At 41.2% G+C, this 19,480-nt stretch overlaps 1 protein-coding gene across 17 annotated transcripts in view; it reads right to left on the reverse strand.

Annotated features, from left to right (window-relative positions):
* dmd (dystrophin) overlaps positions 1-19,480 on the reverse strand; it is a 1,961,093-nt gene that overhangs the window by 54,010 nt on the left and 1,887,603 nt on the right. For all 17 annotated transcript variants that reach the window (XM_072260552.1, XM_072260560.1, XM_072260554.1 and 14 more), the window contains 3 exons: positions 15,360-15,526; positions 11,568-11,679; positions 8,012-8,148 (listed from right to left, as the gene is read on the reverse strand). In XM_072260552.1, coding sequence (XP_072116653.1) covers positions 8,012-8,148; positions 11,568-11,679; positions 15,360-15,526 — 416 coding nt within the window. The remainder of the gene's footprint in view (positions 1-8,011; positions 8,149-11,567; positions 11,680-15,359; positions 15,527-19,480) is intronic.

Consider the following 19,480-nt stretch of genomic DNA (forward strand, 5'->3'; position numbering starts at 1 on the left):
ATTACAGAGTACCTGGAGGCACATGACAAGATAGGCCAAAGCCAGCATGGTTTCCTGAAAGGAAGCTCCTGCCTGACTAACCAACTGCAATTTTTTGAGGAAACTGCAAGCAGGGTAGACAAAGGAGATGCAGTAGACGTGGTGTATTTGTATTTTCAGAAGGCCTTTGACAAGGTGCCGCACATGAGGCTGCTTAGCAAGATAAGAACCCATGGAATTACAGGGAAGTTACTAGCATGGGTGGAACATTGGCTGATTGGCAGAAAACAGAGAATGGGAATAAAGAGATCCTACTCTGGCTGCCTGCTGATTCCCAGTGAAGTTCCACAGGGGTCAGTGTTAGGACCACTGCTTTTTATGATGTATGTTCATGATTTGGACTACTGTATAAATGGATTTGTGGCTAAATTTGCTGATGATACAAATATAGGTGGAGGAGCGGAGAGTGTTGAGGAACCAGAGAGCCTGCAGAAAGACTTAGATAGTTTAGTGGAATGGGCAAAGAAGTGGCAAATGAAATACAATGTTGGAAAGGTTAGGTTAGATTCAACTTTATTGTCATTGTGCCAAGTACAGATACAAAGCCAATGAAATGCAGTTAGCATCTGACCAGAAATGCAAAGAATAGTGTTATTTACAAAATAACTGTGAATAAAAAGTAAGTGCTACAGCACACAAATATAAAAGTACTGAGACAGTACAATATGGGTGCAATACTGCTTAGCGCTGTGATGTGAGGTTCAGCAGGGTCACAGCCTCAGGGAAGAAGCTCTTCCTGTGCCTCCTGGTGTGGGAGCGGAGGCTCCTGTAGCCCCTACCGGATGGAAGGAGAGTAAAAAGTCCATGGTTAGGGTGAGATGCATCCTTGATAATACTTTTCACCCTGCCCAGGTAGCGTTTATGGTAGATGTTCTCAACGGTGGGCAATTGGGTGCTGATAATGTCATGTATGGCCGTGTATGGTCATGCACTTTGGTGGAAGAAATAAATGGGCAGACTATTATTTAGATGGGGACAGAATCGGTTGTGAAGGTGAATGCAAAGTTGGCATTCATTTCTGGAGGCATAGAATATAAGAGCAGGGATATGATGTTGAGGCTCTATAAGACACTCGTGGGACCACACTTGGGAGTATAGTTTGAAGTTTGGGGCTCCTTATTTTAGAAAGGATATACTGACATTGGAGAAGGTTCAGAGAAGATTCACAAGAATGATTCCAGGAATGAAAAGATTACTGTATGAGGAACATCTGGTAGCTCTTCAGGAGAATGAGGGGGGATCTCATAGAAACATTCTGAATGTTAAAAGGCCTGAACAGACAAGATATGGCAAAGTTACTTCCCATGGTAGGGGATTCTAGGACAAGACAGCACGACTCTAGGATTGAACAACGTCCATTTAGAACTGAGATGAAGAGAAACTACTTTAGTCAGAGGGTGGTAAATCTGTGGAATTGGTCGCCACGAGCGTCTGTGGAAGCCAAGTCATTGGGTGTATTTAAGGCAGGGATAGATAGGTTCTTGATTAGCCAGGGCATCAAAGGGTATGGGGTGAAGGCAGGGGAGTGGGGATGACTGGAAGAATTGGATCAGCCCATGATTGAATGGCGGAGCAGACTCGATGGCTCCTATATTTTATGGTCTTCTTTAATTATCTCAGATTAGCATACATCTATTATGCTGCATCATGGGACTTAGTTTGCAAGACACAATATGAGTATGATCCAACTTATAGATTTCACAAAGAGTCAAAAAGCAGGACAAACTGTTACATATACCTGCACTATCTTTGAGGCACTTATGGGAAGCTGGTGTGACATTTCAAGGGTTAAAGCTGCAGCATCATTGCTTGGTGGTCTCCAGAGCTGAATTTCAAAACTATCTCCAACTTGTCATGTAAAACCCTGTCTGAGTCATTTCCTGCCCCTCAGTAATAACCCCAGCAGGATTGCTGGCATTTACATTCTGCAGATGATAACAGCATTACAAATGCAACATCATTCGCTGCTATCTGTTCCCAACCCCCAGGATACAGTGAAGGAAGCACTCGGCTCTACAAAAACACAGTAAGTACATGGTCAAACTAATGGACATAAAAAATTAAATAATCGCACAATAGAAAATGCTTGGGGCCAGAATAAAAAGGGTCTACCATAACCCACTTGGTCATTATTCACATATTACAATTTGGCATTTACAGTCCACTAGGGGATATATTTTTCCAGAGTGGCAACTGGTATCACCCTACCTTAAGGACTGTCAGTGCAACTGTGCTTCCCCTCACTACAGTATGACACACCAGAGCCCTCAGCTGCTCAGAATAAGCCGGTTGCAGCCTCCTTTGTAACAACAGAAGAATGTCACTCAGTTGCTAATAATCTCCAGAAGTACCTTCTAACCTCCTACCATTCTCTGTATCATTTTGTATCCCATTAGCCCCAGTGCAGTTGATTTCTTAGATAGAAATAGAACAGAGACAAATTTCATAATTGAGGTTGGCTTCTTCACAGGTAGGTTCACAAAACATCTTCAGTAACAATTGACAGCCGTTCTTAAATTGCAGGATGCCTCTACAGTGTACATTTTAAACCTTAACATTTTTCGGTGTTTCACTTACTTACATTTACACCACACTTTTCACTTTTCTCCTTGATGTAGGGTTCAAGCTCATCATCTTGCTGAAGTGAACATTCCTTTTGTGGAACCAGAGGCAGTGGGATTTGAAAATTTGGAAAATATCACCTTGTCCAATCCTGTGCTCACCAAACATCCACACGCCCCAGTGAATTTTAAGACAGCAATGAATAATCAAAATCTTCTCTGATTTTTCCATGAGAAATACATATATATACTTCAAATTTAATAACAAACATGACAAAGTTTCTACCCCAGGTCAGCTTACTCAAATAGACCATGAATTCAATCTGTGTCCTTCCAACATGAATGGATCAGTTGTATACTATCCTACCATGCATTTGTTTGTTACTGTGATGAGAATAAGACTTCCACACACCTTTCCATGATGTGCTGAATCAAATTAATTGTGCATTATTTGTAGTCAAACAATTCGTCGGGGAGGGCTAATTTTCAAAAGGAAGTAATTGATTTGGGCTCGCTCATTCTTCACTCAGTCACACAGCTCCCAACAGAAAAGCTTTCATATTATGTATTTTTTTTAAAAAATATTCACTGAAACTGATTCTGCAACTTTCAGAAACACAATAAAATCTGCGGATGCTGGAAATCCAAGCAACACAAACAAAATGCAGGAGGAACTCAGCAGGCCAGGCAGCATCTATGGAAGAGTAAACAGTCGATGTTTCAGGCCAAGACCCTTCAACAGGACTGGAAAGACAGATGAGAATTCAGAGTAAGAAGGTAGGGGGAAGGAAGGAAGAAGTACAAGGAGGTAGGTGACAGATGAAACTGGGAGGGGGGGCTGGAGTAAAGAGCTGGGAAGTTGATTGGTGAAAGAGATAAAGGGCTGGATGAAGGGGAATCTGATAGGAGAGGATAGATGACCATGGAAGAAAAGGAAGGAGGAGGAGCACCAGAGGGATGTAATGGCAGGTAAGGACATAAGGTGAGAGAGGGAAACAAGAATGGGGAACGGTGAAGTGGGTGGGGCAGCTACTGTGAGTTCAAGAAATCAATGCTCATGCCATTAGGTTGGAGGCTACCCAGGAGGAACACAAGGTGTTACTCCTCCAGCTTGACTATGGCCCCATCACAACAGTAGAGGAGGCCGCAGACTGACATGTTGGAGTGGGAATGGAAAGTAGAATTGCAATGGGTGAGTACTGGGATTTCTGTCATTTCAGTCTCCACCTTAAACCTCTGTATCCTGTTGTGACCCCTTCTCTCCTCTGTAAAGTCCTCAGTTCAGAGGAAAACCACCAAAATGCAAGTGGCTGTTGCAGCTGCTCACACGGCTAAACTTATCATCTTGATCAAGCGGCAGGTCACTGTTATAGCCTTATTGCCATAGGGAATAGAACGGGAAAGTGACAATAATAACTCTTCCCACCGTACATTTGGCCATGCACATCAATAGTCAATATTAAAGAACATAAGAATTAAGATTATGAGGCCACAGAGGTAAAACTGTGAACAAAAGAATGCATTAGGAACATTCATATTCCTGATATAATCAGCATAAATCAATAACTGTAATGAGAGATGGCTGTCAACAAAGCTAATGGCACTTTAAACCAGCAAGCTGAGTGCTTCAATCACTAAACAATGCAAATCATGGGAAAGTTCCACTGGCATTCCACTGGAACAAAATTATCTCCTTAGTCTGTAGCCTTAATGAGAAGGGATGTTTTGTGATTTCTCTGCAGTTATTCTAAAAATGTGCAAAGTTGAGATAAAGCTCAATACTCCACAACCGCCACAACGATTTTGTAGATACTATTTCCTTTGTCTTGGGTGCTTCATATTTTTAGCGGAGAGTATTCTAAGAGGAAATTGGCAAATTGTTGTCTCTATCAGCATAGAAACAACCCATCTTTTCATTAGGCTTGAGAAGAAATTCACTCCTAAAATTAAGCATTAACTTTAAAGCAATCCCCCAAAATCTTCTTTAAAAACACGACTGAAAACACACACAGTTCCTATTTCAACCTCATACCATGGGAAACTTTGTTTTACAAATTTATAGTAGCTGCACATCTCCATTTTGAAATTACGTACAGTAGACCAAGACAGGCACAATAATGGAATATGTCATTGATCTCAATCAGCTAGTGAATTAAGATGAATCAATCCAAATATCAGGAAAAAAACACACAACATTCTGAAACTGAGCAAGTCCTTTAACTATCTAGTAGGGTAGTTTTGCTCAGCTGCTACTATTTAAACAAGGAACAGTCTACCCCCATGCCTTTCAGATCATTGCTGGAGACTTCTATCAAGCTTGCCTGAAGAAATCGCTGCCCAATTATCATCAACATATCATCTGAGGCACCAGGGGTTCCAACATACTCGACCAAACTCATTCGTAAGGCCAGTGATGTTGTGGGGATGGAACTGGACTCTCTCACGGTGGTGTCTGAAAAGAGGATGCTGTCTCAGTTCCATGCCATCTTGGTCAATGTCTCCCATCCACTACATAATGTACTGGGTGGGCACAGGAGTACACTCAGCCAGAGACTCATTCCACCGAGATGTAGCACTGAGCATCATAGGAAGTTATTCCTGTCTGCGGCCATCAAACTTTACAACTCCTCCCTTGGAGGGTCAGACACCCTGAGCCGATAGGTTGGTCCTGGACTATTTCATAATTTACTGGCATAATTTACATATTACTATTTAACTATTTATGGCTCTATTACTATTTATTATTTATGGAGCAACTGTAACGAAAACCAATTTCCCCCGGGATTAATAAATTATGACTGACACCTTGCCTTAAGGAGGAATACCTACAGTTTCATCCCTGACTAAATTTTGGGGAAATCTGATCATCTGGTTGTCCTCCTCTTTCCTGCATACAAGCAGAGGGTAAAGAGCAAGGTTCTATACATAAGGACAACAAAGAGGCGCTCATGAGAGGCAAAGACAGGACTGCTTCGAGTCAGTAGACTAGACCACATTCAACAGCTTATCAAAGGATCTGAACGAACACTTAATGGCTGTCACTGACTTTATAAAGTCATTCGTGGACGAGTGTGCTCCCAAAAGCTTAAGAATCTTCCCTAATCAGAAGCCCCGGATGAATCAAGAGATCCACAATCTGCTGAAGGCCAGATCACTGGTGTTTAGGTCTGGTGACCAAGTTAAATACAAGCGGTCCAGGTGCGACCTCCAGAAAGCGACCACACATGCAAAGTGGCAATTCTATATCAAACCTGAATCAAAGAAGGATGCTTGAATACGTGACAAAAAGGTTTCACTCCCAGATGAGCTCAATGCCTTTTATGCTCACTTTGACCAGCAAACCATGGAGGTACCTTCACAAACTCCCACAGCCTCTGAGGACCCTGTGATTTCAATCTGAGGCTGAAGTGAGAGCATCCTTCAGGGAGGTGAAGCCGGAGAAAGCATCTGGTCCAGACAGGGAACTTGGACAAGTACTGAAGACCTGTGCAGAGCAACTGGCTGGAGTACTCACTGATATCTTAAAACTCTCAATTCGCCAGTCTGAGGTACCCATCTACATCAAACAGGCTTCAATTATAGCCATGCCCAAAAGAAACATCCTAGCCTGTCTCAACGACTATCATCCAGTAGCACTTATATTAACTGAAGTGCTGTGAAGAAACATATTAATTCCTGCCTAAGAGGAGACATGGATCCATTCCAATTTGTCACAACAGGTCAACAGCAGATGCCATTTCATTGCCTCTTCGCTCAACTCTGGAACATCTGAACAATGAAGATGCGTACATCAGATGCTCTTCACTGACTACAGCTCAGCATTCAATACTAACATCTGCTCAAAACTAATCAATAAGCTTCAATACCTAGGCCTTAATTCCCCCTTCTGCAACTGGATCCGCTATTTCCTTATTTGCAGACCCCTGTCAGTTTGGATTGGCAACATCTCCACCACAATCACCATCAGCACAGTGCACCACAAGGCTGTGTGATTAGACCCCCGCTTGACTTTCTTCATACTTATGAGTACGGGGCTAAGCACAGCTGCAATGCCATATTTAAGTTTGCTAATGACACCACTGCTGTTAGCCGAATCAAAGGTGGTGAACAATCATCATATAGAAGAGAGACTGAAAATCTGGCTGAATGGTGCCACAAGAATAACTTTTTACTCAATGTCAGCAAGACCAAGGAGCTGATTATTGACTACAAGGGGAGGAAACTGGAGGTCCATGAGCCAGTCCTCATCGGGGGATCAGACGTGAGGAGGGTCAGCAACTTTAAATTCCTCGGTGTTACTACTTCAGAGGATCTGACCTAGGTCCAGCATCTAAGTGCCATTACAAAGGCACTGCAATGCCTCTATTTTCTTATAAGTTTGTGAAGATTTGGCACGAGATCTACAACTTTGGCAAACTTCTATAGATGCGTGGAGGACAGTATACTCTCTGGTTGCATCGTGGCCTGGTATGGAAACACCAATGCCAGTGAACAGAAAAGCCTACAAAAAGTAGTGGATACAACCCAATCCAACACGAGTAAGGCTCTCCCACCATTAAGCACACCTACAAAGAGTGCTGTCGCAGGAAAGCAGCATCCACCATCGGGGACTCCCTCTATCCAGACCATGTTCTCTTCTCACTGTTGCCATCAGGAAGGTGGTATAGGAAGCTCAGGATTCACACCAGCAGGTTCAGGAACAGTTATTACCACTCAACCATCAGGTTCTTGAACCAGAGAGGATAACTTCATTCAACTTCACCTGCCCCCTTCACTGAAATATTCCCACAACATTTGGACTCACTTTCATGGACTCCATCTCATGTTCCTGATACTTATTGCTTATTTATTTACAAGTTTTTTTTTTCTCTCTAAATTTGCAGTTTGTTGTCTTTTGCGCATTGGTTGTTTGTCTTGTTGTGTCTGGTTTCTCTTGGATTCTATTGTTTCTTGCATTTACTGTGAATAGCCACAAAAAATGAATCTCAGGGTTGTATCTGATGACATATATTTTCTTTGATAATAAATTTATTTGAACTTCATGACTGAGGGATGTCTTTATGGACATAACAAAAGGCAAATAGGCAGTGGTGCAGAGTAAACGAGACAAAATCTGGCAAGTATCCAAATTTGATCAAACTTAAGTTAGCCATGGGAACTTTGACATTCAAATGTAATTGAAAACTTAACACGAATAACTTCTCCATTGATTCTAATGGCAAATAATTTATCCCTAACAATGTCAACATCAGTTTGTTTTTGTTTTGATCCACAATAAATGCTTATATGATTGAAGAAATTCAGGTGTGCAGGGGTGTCTGTTCATTTACTTTGCCTGGTGTAAACAGCAGGCCCTGCAATATTCACCACATAACGCTGCAGCATTTTGGAGTAAAACGTGCTCCACTTACGTTTCCAAGTTATCCCCTTCCAGAACTGTCTGCACTGGCAGATATCCCATTCGGGGATGTTTTGCAAAGTACCTCTTTGTTCGGAACTTGTTCTTTAAAACCTTCGCAAAATCTCGGACATCTTCTCCTGAAGTTGTCTGAAATAGAACAGTCAATTAAATTTAGAATTACATTACCTGGCCTTCACCTTCAAATGAGAATCATGCAATGAAACTGAATGACCAGAGTTTAGTAAAGAAGTAAAGAGTTAATCCTTTGTATTTTTCCCACTACAGAGTGAATAATGAAGGAGACAACCCTGTCACTGAAGTGATCTATGCTAAGTGTGATGCTGCAGTACATTATTAGGCAGGAGTTATATTCACAACAAATTAAATGTGCCATCATGAGTTGGTTACAATTTTTTGACCATTTATACCAGGAATTGAAGAGGAAAAAAACAGGCAGGTGACAAAGAGTAAGGAACAAGAAAAAACAATGCTATTTGAACTAAGTGAGAGCACATGTGGAGGCAACTGGACATGTTTCTAGTGGAGACACTGCATCAGGATTGAGTGACTGTATCAGGCACAGTCCTGATGCAGAGTCAACACACGAGCGTGGCATGGTAGAGAGACAGAGAGGAGGACATGGTGTAGGAGAGTTGGGTACAAATAAAGGAGAACAAGAGAGCGCGGTCTGAAATAGGAGGTAAACGGAAGGAAGGTCAAGAGACACAGACTGAGGAAAATTACCTAAAATGACGACAGGTATAGTGTTGGCTTGGCAGGACAAAAGAAAGGAAGCTTGGATTGAGGGCTTCTAAATATCAGCCATAGGGCAGGGAGAAAGAAACAACAGTGGGCTTAGGAGATGGGGCTGTAAGTGAAAGCCAGGGCAAGGATGGGACAATGTAGTGACGCAGTCCACATTAACTCCTTCAGATTGGGAACAAGGATTTGTGTCACATCATGAGTGGGAGCAGCTCCCAATGAAACTAATTGTGTTTGACCACAGCATTTGCTAATTTTTTTTGATTCCTCCTCTTAAATGGTATAGAGTGTGCCTCTCAGAAAACATCAGCTATCAATAAAGCAGCAGGGAATCAATCATATTTCTTTGAAAATATTAATTAACTTCTGTGACATTCATAAATACAATATAATATTCAAAGATAGCTGGAAATAAACCATGTGACACAATTAAATAAAACAAAGCTCAGTTTTTTGAAATAGCGCTGGTATTTAAAGGCTTTTAATTCCAGAAATACTTAAAATCTTCAACGAAATTAACTGATACCTGTCTTAGTTACTGACACGGAAATGAATGGGAAAGTTCAAGCTGTGGCAGGCTATGGGGATTACGATAGCTTTGTATTGCCTTACTATTACCATGGATGTGTCCATGTCTTTACGTAAATTCTAAGCTGCACACAGCTCCAAAAATAAATTCTATCAAAATCTGGCACGCATTAGTGTCATCAAACCATTTCTATGAAGGAGAATTTTTGACAAGCTGCACACCAAAACCCACCAGTGACTGGCAGTTAAATGCAGGAGGTCCAAGTGCGGACTGGAAGTGTTGAGTGGTGGACAACTGATGGGAGAGGTCATTCAGCTCAGCTTCAGGTCCTTACTCCAGAAAAGGCCATTCAGCCCACTGAGGCAATGCCAGCTCTCACAGCAATCCCATTTCTTTCCCTGTAACCCTGTAAACGAGCATTCCTGCTCACTTACACCATCTTCAATCTCCTCCCATCCTCCTCTTCCAAAGTAAATTAATCTACCAATCTTTGGGAGGTGAAAGGAAAGCACAGCACCCAAAGGAAACTCACTTGGTCAAAAGAATAATGCTACAAACACAAATAGAGCACGCGCTGGCAGAATTGATACAAGGGCAGTGGAACAGTGAGGCAGCTGCAACACTCCCAGTACCATGCTACGACCCCGTATTTTTTTTCAAAAACTGCCATGCTCTGTGCCCCTCTGAAGTAACACAGAAAGAACTTCCTCAAAACTCAAGTGGTGCATCTGAACTACAGCTACCAAACACCGCTCATCCTTGTATTTTTAAATTGACGCAGTGCTGATTTTGGGTGTCACAAATGAGGTTGGTAAGCGCAGCAGCAAATACTATGGAAATTATTTTGGACCTACATAGATTAGATACAAGATCTCAAGTGCAAAAATTGGTGGGCAAAAATGCAACAAAATGTATACTGATTTTTACTCCAGTTTGCCTCAATCACTTTTGCTGAACTTGGAATATGCTAAGTGCTCAGGATGTTGATCAAACTCACAATATAAAATAAGTTTGACATTTCTGATTTATTTGTTTTCAACCTCTTGAGCAACCAGCCACGTTTAACTCTAGAGGTTATCAAAAAAGAAATAAAATAGCTGCCACTGGAAATGGCTCCATAATTGAAGAACACTATTCGAATTACATTGAAGGAATGAAAACACAAACTCCATTAATCTTCACACTCTAAAGACTTTCAGCTAAAGTACATCTTCAATTTCCCAAACAGTTGCTTTCACACTCCACAGCAATTCATAGGAACAAAAGTAAGGCAAGAAACATGCTCCAATATGTCAAACTCAATATAAAGAAGTCTCAAGTGAAAGGACATTATCTCAAGAATGTTTAAATCTTTTCGTAAGTATTCCCCATTTTATATTTTAAACATGTTGACACAACACATCACAACTCAACTGCATGAAACCAGAAAAGCTATCTACACAGTAAATCACGCTGATCCAACCTTCTTTATCCTAAAAAAGAAATTCTAAGGAATGTTTTTCAGTGTAGTCAATTTGCAATGAACATGATGGAAATTTTGTGAATCTGTGGATGAAGGGGAAATACGTGGCTCCAAAATTCATTTTACAAGTGCAATGAGGACTTCATTATAAGAAAATAATTGGATTTTGGTCCTTACATTAGTTCAACAGTTTTCTCAATAAAGATGAAAATGACAATAATGTCACACACGGTTAATGGCAGAGGATGATTTTATTTTGTTGTGCTATGCAAATTTTGCCAATCCCATCCAAAGAGGATTTCAAATGGCATTCTCAGATAAAATAATGAACACATTGCAAAAAATCATATTCCTTGTTGCAGTGAAAAAGTTTGGAGACGACAGTGGACTGTCAACCTGGAACAGGTTATTTAAAGCAGAAGAAAAGCTGCAGATGCTAGAAATCCAAGCCGCACACACAAAATGCTGGAGGAACTCAGCAGTTTGTTTGAAACCTTTCCCAGCCTTAGCATTTCCTATATATAAATTTATAGCCAATGAAATGCCTTTGAAAACTATTGGCTATTGGACATTACAGCCAACACTTCAAGGGAACAATGTTACAGCTCGCTGGGAGCCTCAGCACATTAATTAACCTCGATGATTGCACTTTTAAATTCTTTATTAAAAGACTAAAACATTGTCACAGGTTTCACAGAGAATTACCAATTAGGCTGGGTTTAAATTAGCAGAATATCCAGAAAGATAAAGGAAATAAAATATTCTGAAGCCTTTTTCTGAGGTTGCTTTCTATGCTTACAGCTCACCACGTACCGGGGTGCAGTATTCCACCATCGGGTAATGCATTTTATGACCTTTTGCTGTCCGACCAGAAAAAAAGCAGCTTTGGCAGACATCATAATTAAAGTGCTTTAAGCTCCGGTATCTGCATAAAAAGGAACACAAACATTAGAATGCATTTTTTACACTTCTTGAACCCAAATATAATTCACTTGAGATGACAGGCCGGAAGCCTCCCGTTTTGTATTAACTTACTTGCATCAAAGCAGCCGAACACAACTTTGACACACTTAACTGCTTTGGGTAAAATCAGTTCAGCTGGATTAGAGCATTTTAACTCATTAAGAATTCTATATCTGTCAGTGATCTAGTGGGATCTTTATAATGTTATAGTTGATCACAATACTGACTCTACCTGTTGACAGGATATGCAGGTTCCAGAAAATTGTTCCACAATCGGGCCAGAAAAAAAGCATTAAAACACCAGCATATTCAAATTTTGCCTAAACTCACACTGCATGACCTTGTCAGGCTCATGTTCCTGCAGTTCATTCCCATACTTTATAACCTTCTTGGACTCCTGATTTGCAATTCTGAGTGCCTCTGAATTTAGGTTTCTTCCCAATCATAGTCTGCCAACCTGACCAACATCTTCGGCACTCCATTCCCCACTGCAGCAGCTGTGCGTCCCACTGAGAAGCCCCACTACAACTGACCGGGGTTTCTTCACCACAACCTCCCAAACCCACCTGGATGGACAACAAAGGCCGATGCAGAAACACCTGTGCCCTTCAGCTCACACACCACTGTGAGCTGGGAACCCAAAAAGTAATTACAGAGTAATAAATTCTGGACTTGCCAGCAATGCGCATGCCTCCCAAAGGGATGGAAAACTCATCACTCACTGGGCATTGCTTGTTGCCTGCAGCTTCACTGAAAATTTACGAGGTTCTAGTGGCAATGGTGCTCTCATAGTGGACTCACAGAATTGGAAGAGGCACTCACCAATAATGAATTAGTCCCAGTGGAGTTGTAAAGAGAGTGATGACACACTGGAGGGCTCTGAAGCTTAGGGCAATGATTAGAATTTCAAGAATAAGGAGTCTGTGAGCATTAAGGGAAAAGGTGAATATGAACTTGGCATAAGGACAGAATTTAAGACCGGCTTATACAGTACAGATGAAGCCTGGACGAATCCAGTAAAGGGATGAAGAAAATTAGCATGGTGATTAGTATCGTATGAGGGAGGAACAGAAATGGAAACCAGTGGCAAGATGGAAATATCTATCAGAATGGTGACTGGAACTTCGCATCAACAAATATCCACTCAATATGACCAGTCTGATGGACCTAAACATGAGGCAGTCAATAATTTTTTAAACAGAAGCCCAGTGGTAACAAGTTGATCATGCTGAGTTCGGCTGGCTTGGTCTTGAATGAAACCACCTGCAGGAATTCAACTTGGATCCTAGAGAGTCAATCTGTTTCTCGAGTTATAATCTGTCTCAAGTCTTCCCATTTCTCTTTCCCAAGTCAAGTGAGCTTGCTAAATTGTTAACTTGCTAAAATCTTTTGCAGGTGGGATGTTGAAATGCACAGCATGGCAATCTTCAACAGGCTCTTACACTGACAAACTAAATTTAAGTTGGTCATTTTCAAACCTATCCTGGTGAGCCACAGGAAGCAGCAATGCTCCAAACGCCAAGATAGCAATCCAGCTCCCCGAATCACTTCCTGGAGCCCGTCACAACTCATACCATAATCTACTGGTTGGGCACAGGAGTACATTTAGCCAGAGACTCATTCCACCGAGATGCAACACTGAGCGTCATAGGAAGTCATTCCTGCCTGTGGCCATCAAACTTTACAACTCCTCCCTTGGAGGGTCAGACACCCTGAGCCAATAGGCTGGTCCTGGACCTATTTCCTGGCATAATTTACATATTATTATTTAATTATTTATAGTTTTATATTGCTATGTCTATACTCTATTCTTGGTTGGTGCAACTGTAACAAAACCCAATTTCCCTCGGGATCAATAAAGTATGACTATGACTACCCACCTGTTGGCACCTCCTCCCTCAACAACCTAGACAATGGGCCACCACGAGCAACACAATGGTCCACTATCCTTTTCTATTGGATCCCATCTTCTTCAGCCTCATGTCACATCCACCTTTCACCCTCCCAGCTTCTTAAAGCATTCCTGCTACCCCTCTCCCACCACACCCACCTGTATCACCTATCACCTGCAATTCTTGCTCTAGTCCCTTCCTCCCACCTTTTTTGTACTGGCTGTCACCCCTCTTCCTTTCCAGTCCTGATGTAGGACCTCGACCAAAAACGTCGACTGTCTGTTCTCTCCTAGATGCTGCCTGACATGTTGAATTCCTCCACCTCCTTTGCATGTTGACCCAAGCTTGATCTTCAGCTCTGCTGGTGAGCCATCTGAGGAGTAGTACAGCTTGATGGCCTGCAGGCCTTAAACTGATCTGCAGGATCATATTCCTGTAACCCATTTTCCACTTGGAGGGCTGGCGCTATCAAATTTCTACCCCACATCTCATCCAAAATGTTCTTATTTTGTGACAAATTCATCCGGCGATAATATTTTAATATTTGACAGTAGGTCATTTAGAAAATCCTTTCACCTCTTGTTTCTGAGGCAGCAGTCTAGCCGACAGCAGCCTGATCAGTCTTCTTCAAGCTACATCTGTCGAATTAATTTGCATAGAGAAAGGCAGCCACTTGTTCTGCTGACAATTGTATTCCTTAGAGTATTTCTGGGACCAGTTTTACAAACTTTGGTCTCACTATTGTTTCAGTTTTCGTTGCCTTTAATCGGCTTTCATGTTTGCTCCAAGTGAGTCTTTCTACTTGCACAGGAACACCTGCCCTGTGACTTGGGTCTAAGGTTGCCATAGCCACCCGAAGGTACTGTAAGTTGCTACTTTTGTCCCTCCAGGTGAATGTCATTTATTTTGAAGACGATAATAACAGACAAATGAAACCAGCTGTAATCTCTGCTTCTCCACCAATGGCACATATGGATATTTGGTGCTTCCCATTCAAAGTTTACTTGCTCTCTGAAGGATTGCATAGACAGTTGTGTAAAAGTGGAAAAAGGACAAAGACTTGTGTTTCCAAAGCCCATATACGAGAGACAGCATAGGTTTGCCTGATGAACTGAGCTGCTTGAAGCTTTGGGTTCAGGGACAACACAAAATCATTTGTGAAGCATAATTTGGTCTGTGGGAACCTGATTACAAGTGCACAACAGTAAATGAAAACACCAATAGACAAGGGCTGAATATCCTACAAATGAGCAACAACATTGTGACTTATCCAGCCTTGCTTGTGCCTCTGCCCCTGCCATTACCTGTGGCCCAAGTGCAAATGAGAAAACTGGTTCGATGAGAAACTTGCCTGATATCATAACATAAAGCCTGGATGCAAGGCAGGCATGCTCCAATTAATAGTTATTCACTTACTTTCACTACCTATAACACTTCCGGTAGAAACCACTGTAGGTGCAGGGAAGCAATGTCATGAAACCAATAGAATCATACAGGAAACCCAGAGTGATATTAGGTTTTGATTATTTCTGTGCTTTATCTTCAAACCGAGTAACTAGAGCATTGCCTTACCCTGACTTGGATAAAACATCCCCCTCTCTGTTTCTGTGAATATACAAACTATCCACAGCAGAGGCCTACACAAAGCTTAATTATCCCACTCGATTGTTCAATAATTGAAAGCATTCGGAATAATTTCAACTAGACAGCAATTTCAGATCACAAGGGAAGGAAAATGTTACGTTTGTACCTGAATCCGATGATGGGACATTCTTTACAAATATTGCACTTGGCCTGGTGTTTGGCTGTCTCAGCTGCTGCCACTCTGTGGAGTACGGGCATCCAGACCATCGACTGAGGCTCCAGCCTCATCCAATCCAGGAACAAAGCTGCCTCAATCTCGGGCTTGTTATTGGCCTTGGGAGCAGAAGAGAAAGATATTCAGAGCAATTAAACAGCATGGAAAATTATGCTTGCCCTGTAATTCACCTTTGTACTTTCTTAATTGATCAACAGATAAGAGTTTCCAAACAGCAATAATCCAATCACAAATTTCATCATTATCTAAAGTAATTAACATCTTGCTTTTCCTTTTCTCTCCTTGTGTTTTAATGTAGGGCACAGCGCAAAATGAGCCAACTTAGAGTAAGTCATTAACTCATAAACACAACTCCAATGGCTACTGAAAACATGAACTAAATGAATCAGGCACACTGATTTCTTTCAGAACTGAGCCGGTATCGAACAGCTTGCCAGAGAAAACTATATTCATCAACATGATTCCACATTGATGCATCTCCTGCATAGGGTCACAACTGGGGATGGAAAAGCCAAAGCTGGGTATGCTGACTGTTTTCCTGACATGAAAATTAGTACCACAGTGATGTTCACTTAATTTATGCATTATTCTAAGAATTTCATTGTGTGTTATACTGAGGATAGCATATGTTTCACTTAAATAACTGGAAGAACAATCAGTCCTCAAATTGCATTCCTAATCTAAACAGGAACAATTTCATGAGCCACCTCCTAAGTGTTGAATCAACACCAATTTTATTCAACACCAAATCCTTGCGGGCAAATGAACCACATGGCACAGGGAAATTAGGTAATGTGCTGCAACATTAAATGGAGGACAGCAAATTGGTACCCCTGTTTAAATTGCTCCTTCTACTGAAGTCAGTATTATCTACTTTGAAATTTATTTGCCAATTTATATGCACAAGATGCAAGTTTATTGATGTCTTTTCCCTCACTTTAAGTGCTCCTTTCATTAGCCACATCACTGTAAATTATAAAACTTCACATCTTATTCTTGAAGTTAAATTGTTTATGTAAATGATGAACATGGTACCCAGTGTCAAATTATGTGACATAACACTTACCACCCTGTGCAGTTCTAACTCCTAACCTGCAATTAGTAGTCAACCTGCCAAATATCCTTTCCCTTGTCCGCACTCCACAAGTTCTGAAACTGGTCATAAATCCTTCAGACGATGCTTTACTGCAGACGCTTTGCCAATCCATATTTACTGAGACAGATCTTCCTATGAGATGCCAGCAGGAATGCTGAGGCACCCCAATATTTTGCAGGTTTTGAGTTGTGTTTCAGTTGTAATTTGTTCTACAGGGAATCCCCTGAATAGCACCATGAGACTTCTGAAGCAGTCTGCAGATTTTGCACTGCTCCGGCAGAGAAATCTGCCTGTTGAATGTTGATTTCAATTCAATCAAATTAGCTAAAATAATTTCAACTCTCTAAACAAGAGCTCTTTTAACTAAAAAAAATATTAATTTATGTTAAGAATCATCTTCCACTGCCCCCCCCCCAATGTCTTCAGTGATCTAAGGATTCATATGGAAAATGTCAATGGCCATTAACAGCTGGAGAATCTGGGGAGAAGGGGCCACTCAATGAGCAGAGCCAGTTACCTGCACCCAAACACCTGCTACACAGCACTCCAAGAAACCCCTGTCCCAGCAGAAAACTATCATGAACCAGCAAGGGCAGGCAGAGAGCGATCTATGGGCAGTGGGGGGCCTGCCCTTCGCATTGCCTGAACAGTCTCTTGCTGCAGTTTCTGCCACTTCGAAAAAATAAATTATAGAGGAAAACCAACCACGAGCACCCTCTCTGAAATCCAAGGGAAAATTCCCTTGCTTGGAATTCAAACCGAGAACAGGATGAAATCCCACCTTGGACCAACTGTATGCTTTTTATTGTGGTCTAGATTCCTGTGGAATTATTTGGGCAGAGTAGTAGAGGGGTAAGGAATCTGTGGGATCCCATCTGAAGAACTATCGACCTTTTAAAACAAACAGGGTGAAAACACGCAGAGAGATCCATTTTATCAGTGCCGACTACAGATTACAAGTAACTCCTGACAAAAGCCAGAAACCCTGGTTCTACTTGTGCTTTTCTTTTCATGCATGAATTCCGGTGGGCCTTTACATCTTGGGAAACGACTGCCCATTGAGTTGTTTCCAAACCAAACACAAGTACTAAATTATTGGACCTCTACTAATAGGCATAATCATCTGAATTTTGAATTTCATCTATCCAGAGCCAGCCATCCCCTGCTCCAACAGGAATTAATCATCTGAGTGGATGACTGAACCACTTTGGTGGTTCTTTGCCTGTTGGAAGGGAAACATTATCCTGTTGTATGGTAGGCGTGCCAAAGGACATGTGAACAAACTAAGCAAAGCACCCGTACATCCTTGGTACTAGTGATCTTTGTCCTGGTTTCTTTACTACAAAATAGAAGACGGCCATTCAGCCTGCAAGAGCCTCTGTCGGTCTCTAGCACAGCAATCCCACAAGTCCCATTTCTCTCTAACCCTGCATCATATTCTCACTCACGTACTCAGAAATTTTATTTTCTGACTTGTATACATTAAGGAGTATTTTACTTCAGCCACCTGGTCTACCTGCACATCATTTAGAAGTAGCAGAAAACATGAAACCCTGGCCCGTTTCTTACAGAGCCATCTCTCTCGTCTTTGGGAACTATGAGAGAGCAGCGCTAACTGCTTTGGCACCATCATACAATGATTTGAATGGAACAGCGTGAAGATAATCAGTAACTTATTTGCCTTGAGCAAACCAACTATGAAGGTTTTCAAAAAAAAAATTATGCTCTCTCACCTGTTGCTTTTTCCATAAACAGCCACAGGGATTTAGAACTTAATGAATGCACTTGGTCAGTGAACACAATTTCATGGTAAATGCATTTTATATCTAAGAGGATTTAAATGAATTTTTTTTTCTTTACATCATAATATATGTGATAAGCAGCTTATATTTTCCAGCATAGCTTGGACCTCCAAGAAGATGCCACAATTTGTATAATTCCTATCTACCAAAACCATTGACTTAGATACTGCAACCTTACAATATACAGAAAACTGCCTTTTAATGCCCTCACAATAAAAAAGACACTCAATATATATTGTATATAGTACATAAATTATCTATTGGAATACATAAACTGAATTTGCTATGGACTGGCTCAGACCATAGTTAACATTTTAACAGTTGCTGGATAATTTGTCCAATTTGCCGCATCTGCAAACACATACTCATCTTTTGGTACGTTTCTCGCAATCCTGCCCAACTGATTTTTCTTTCCCACCCACTGTCCTATCTGAAATCAGATCTGGGATTAGATCTTGTTACCTGCAGGGCACTGGCAAGTTCAAACTAATGCCTTCCCTATGAAACAATCAGGCAAGTTTTACAGAAACAGTTTGGAGAAAGAAATGGTTAGCATTTCATGTTGATGAAATGGAATTAGCATGGAAAGCTAAACTTCCAACATATTCTATTTTTATTTCAGATTTAGAGTACTTTGAGAAATAAATACTGAATTTTTCTTTTCAGTATTTACCCCTGATTCAAAGGGCAAGGACTTAAAAGCTTTTGATAAAGCTCCCTTCTCATCTGTATACTTTATTAACTGAAGTGCCAAGTCAAAACCAAGATTCTAAAGAGGGTGCTGCTCTGAAAGACCTTTGTGAAAAGTTCATCATTCTTTTCCTGACGTTTATGGTGGAAGGCATTGTTGGGTCATTGGGATCAGAACAAGTCAAAGGTAAATGTCACGCACGTTCTTTTGTTGAGAATGACCCTCCAGACTACACACATCTACTTAAGCATGAGATAGTCTACCAGCACAAAGATTTGTTGCTGAGATGTACATTAAACAGCCATGTCTTGACACTGTACTCACAAAAGTACCTCAACGGGTGTATTTAGAGACTAAACATGTTTACAAAGTTGCTCACGTAAAAACAAAGAAGTGATTGGATGTGGACATTTACACAAGCAGCAGACTTCAGCACCGGCCTGCAGTCTGCAAAGAGGCACAA

This window comes from Mobula birostris, chromosome 6 (assembly GCF_030028105.1).
Source record: "Mobula birostris isolate sMobBir1 chromosome 6, sMobBir1.hap1, whole genome shotgun sequence".
Taxonomy (NCBI): domain Eukaryota; kingdom Metazoa; phylum Chordata; class Chondrichthyes; order Myliobatiformes; family Myliobatidae; genus Mobula; species Mobula birostris.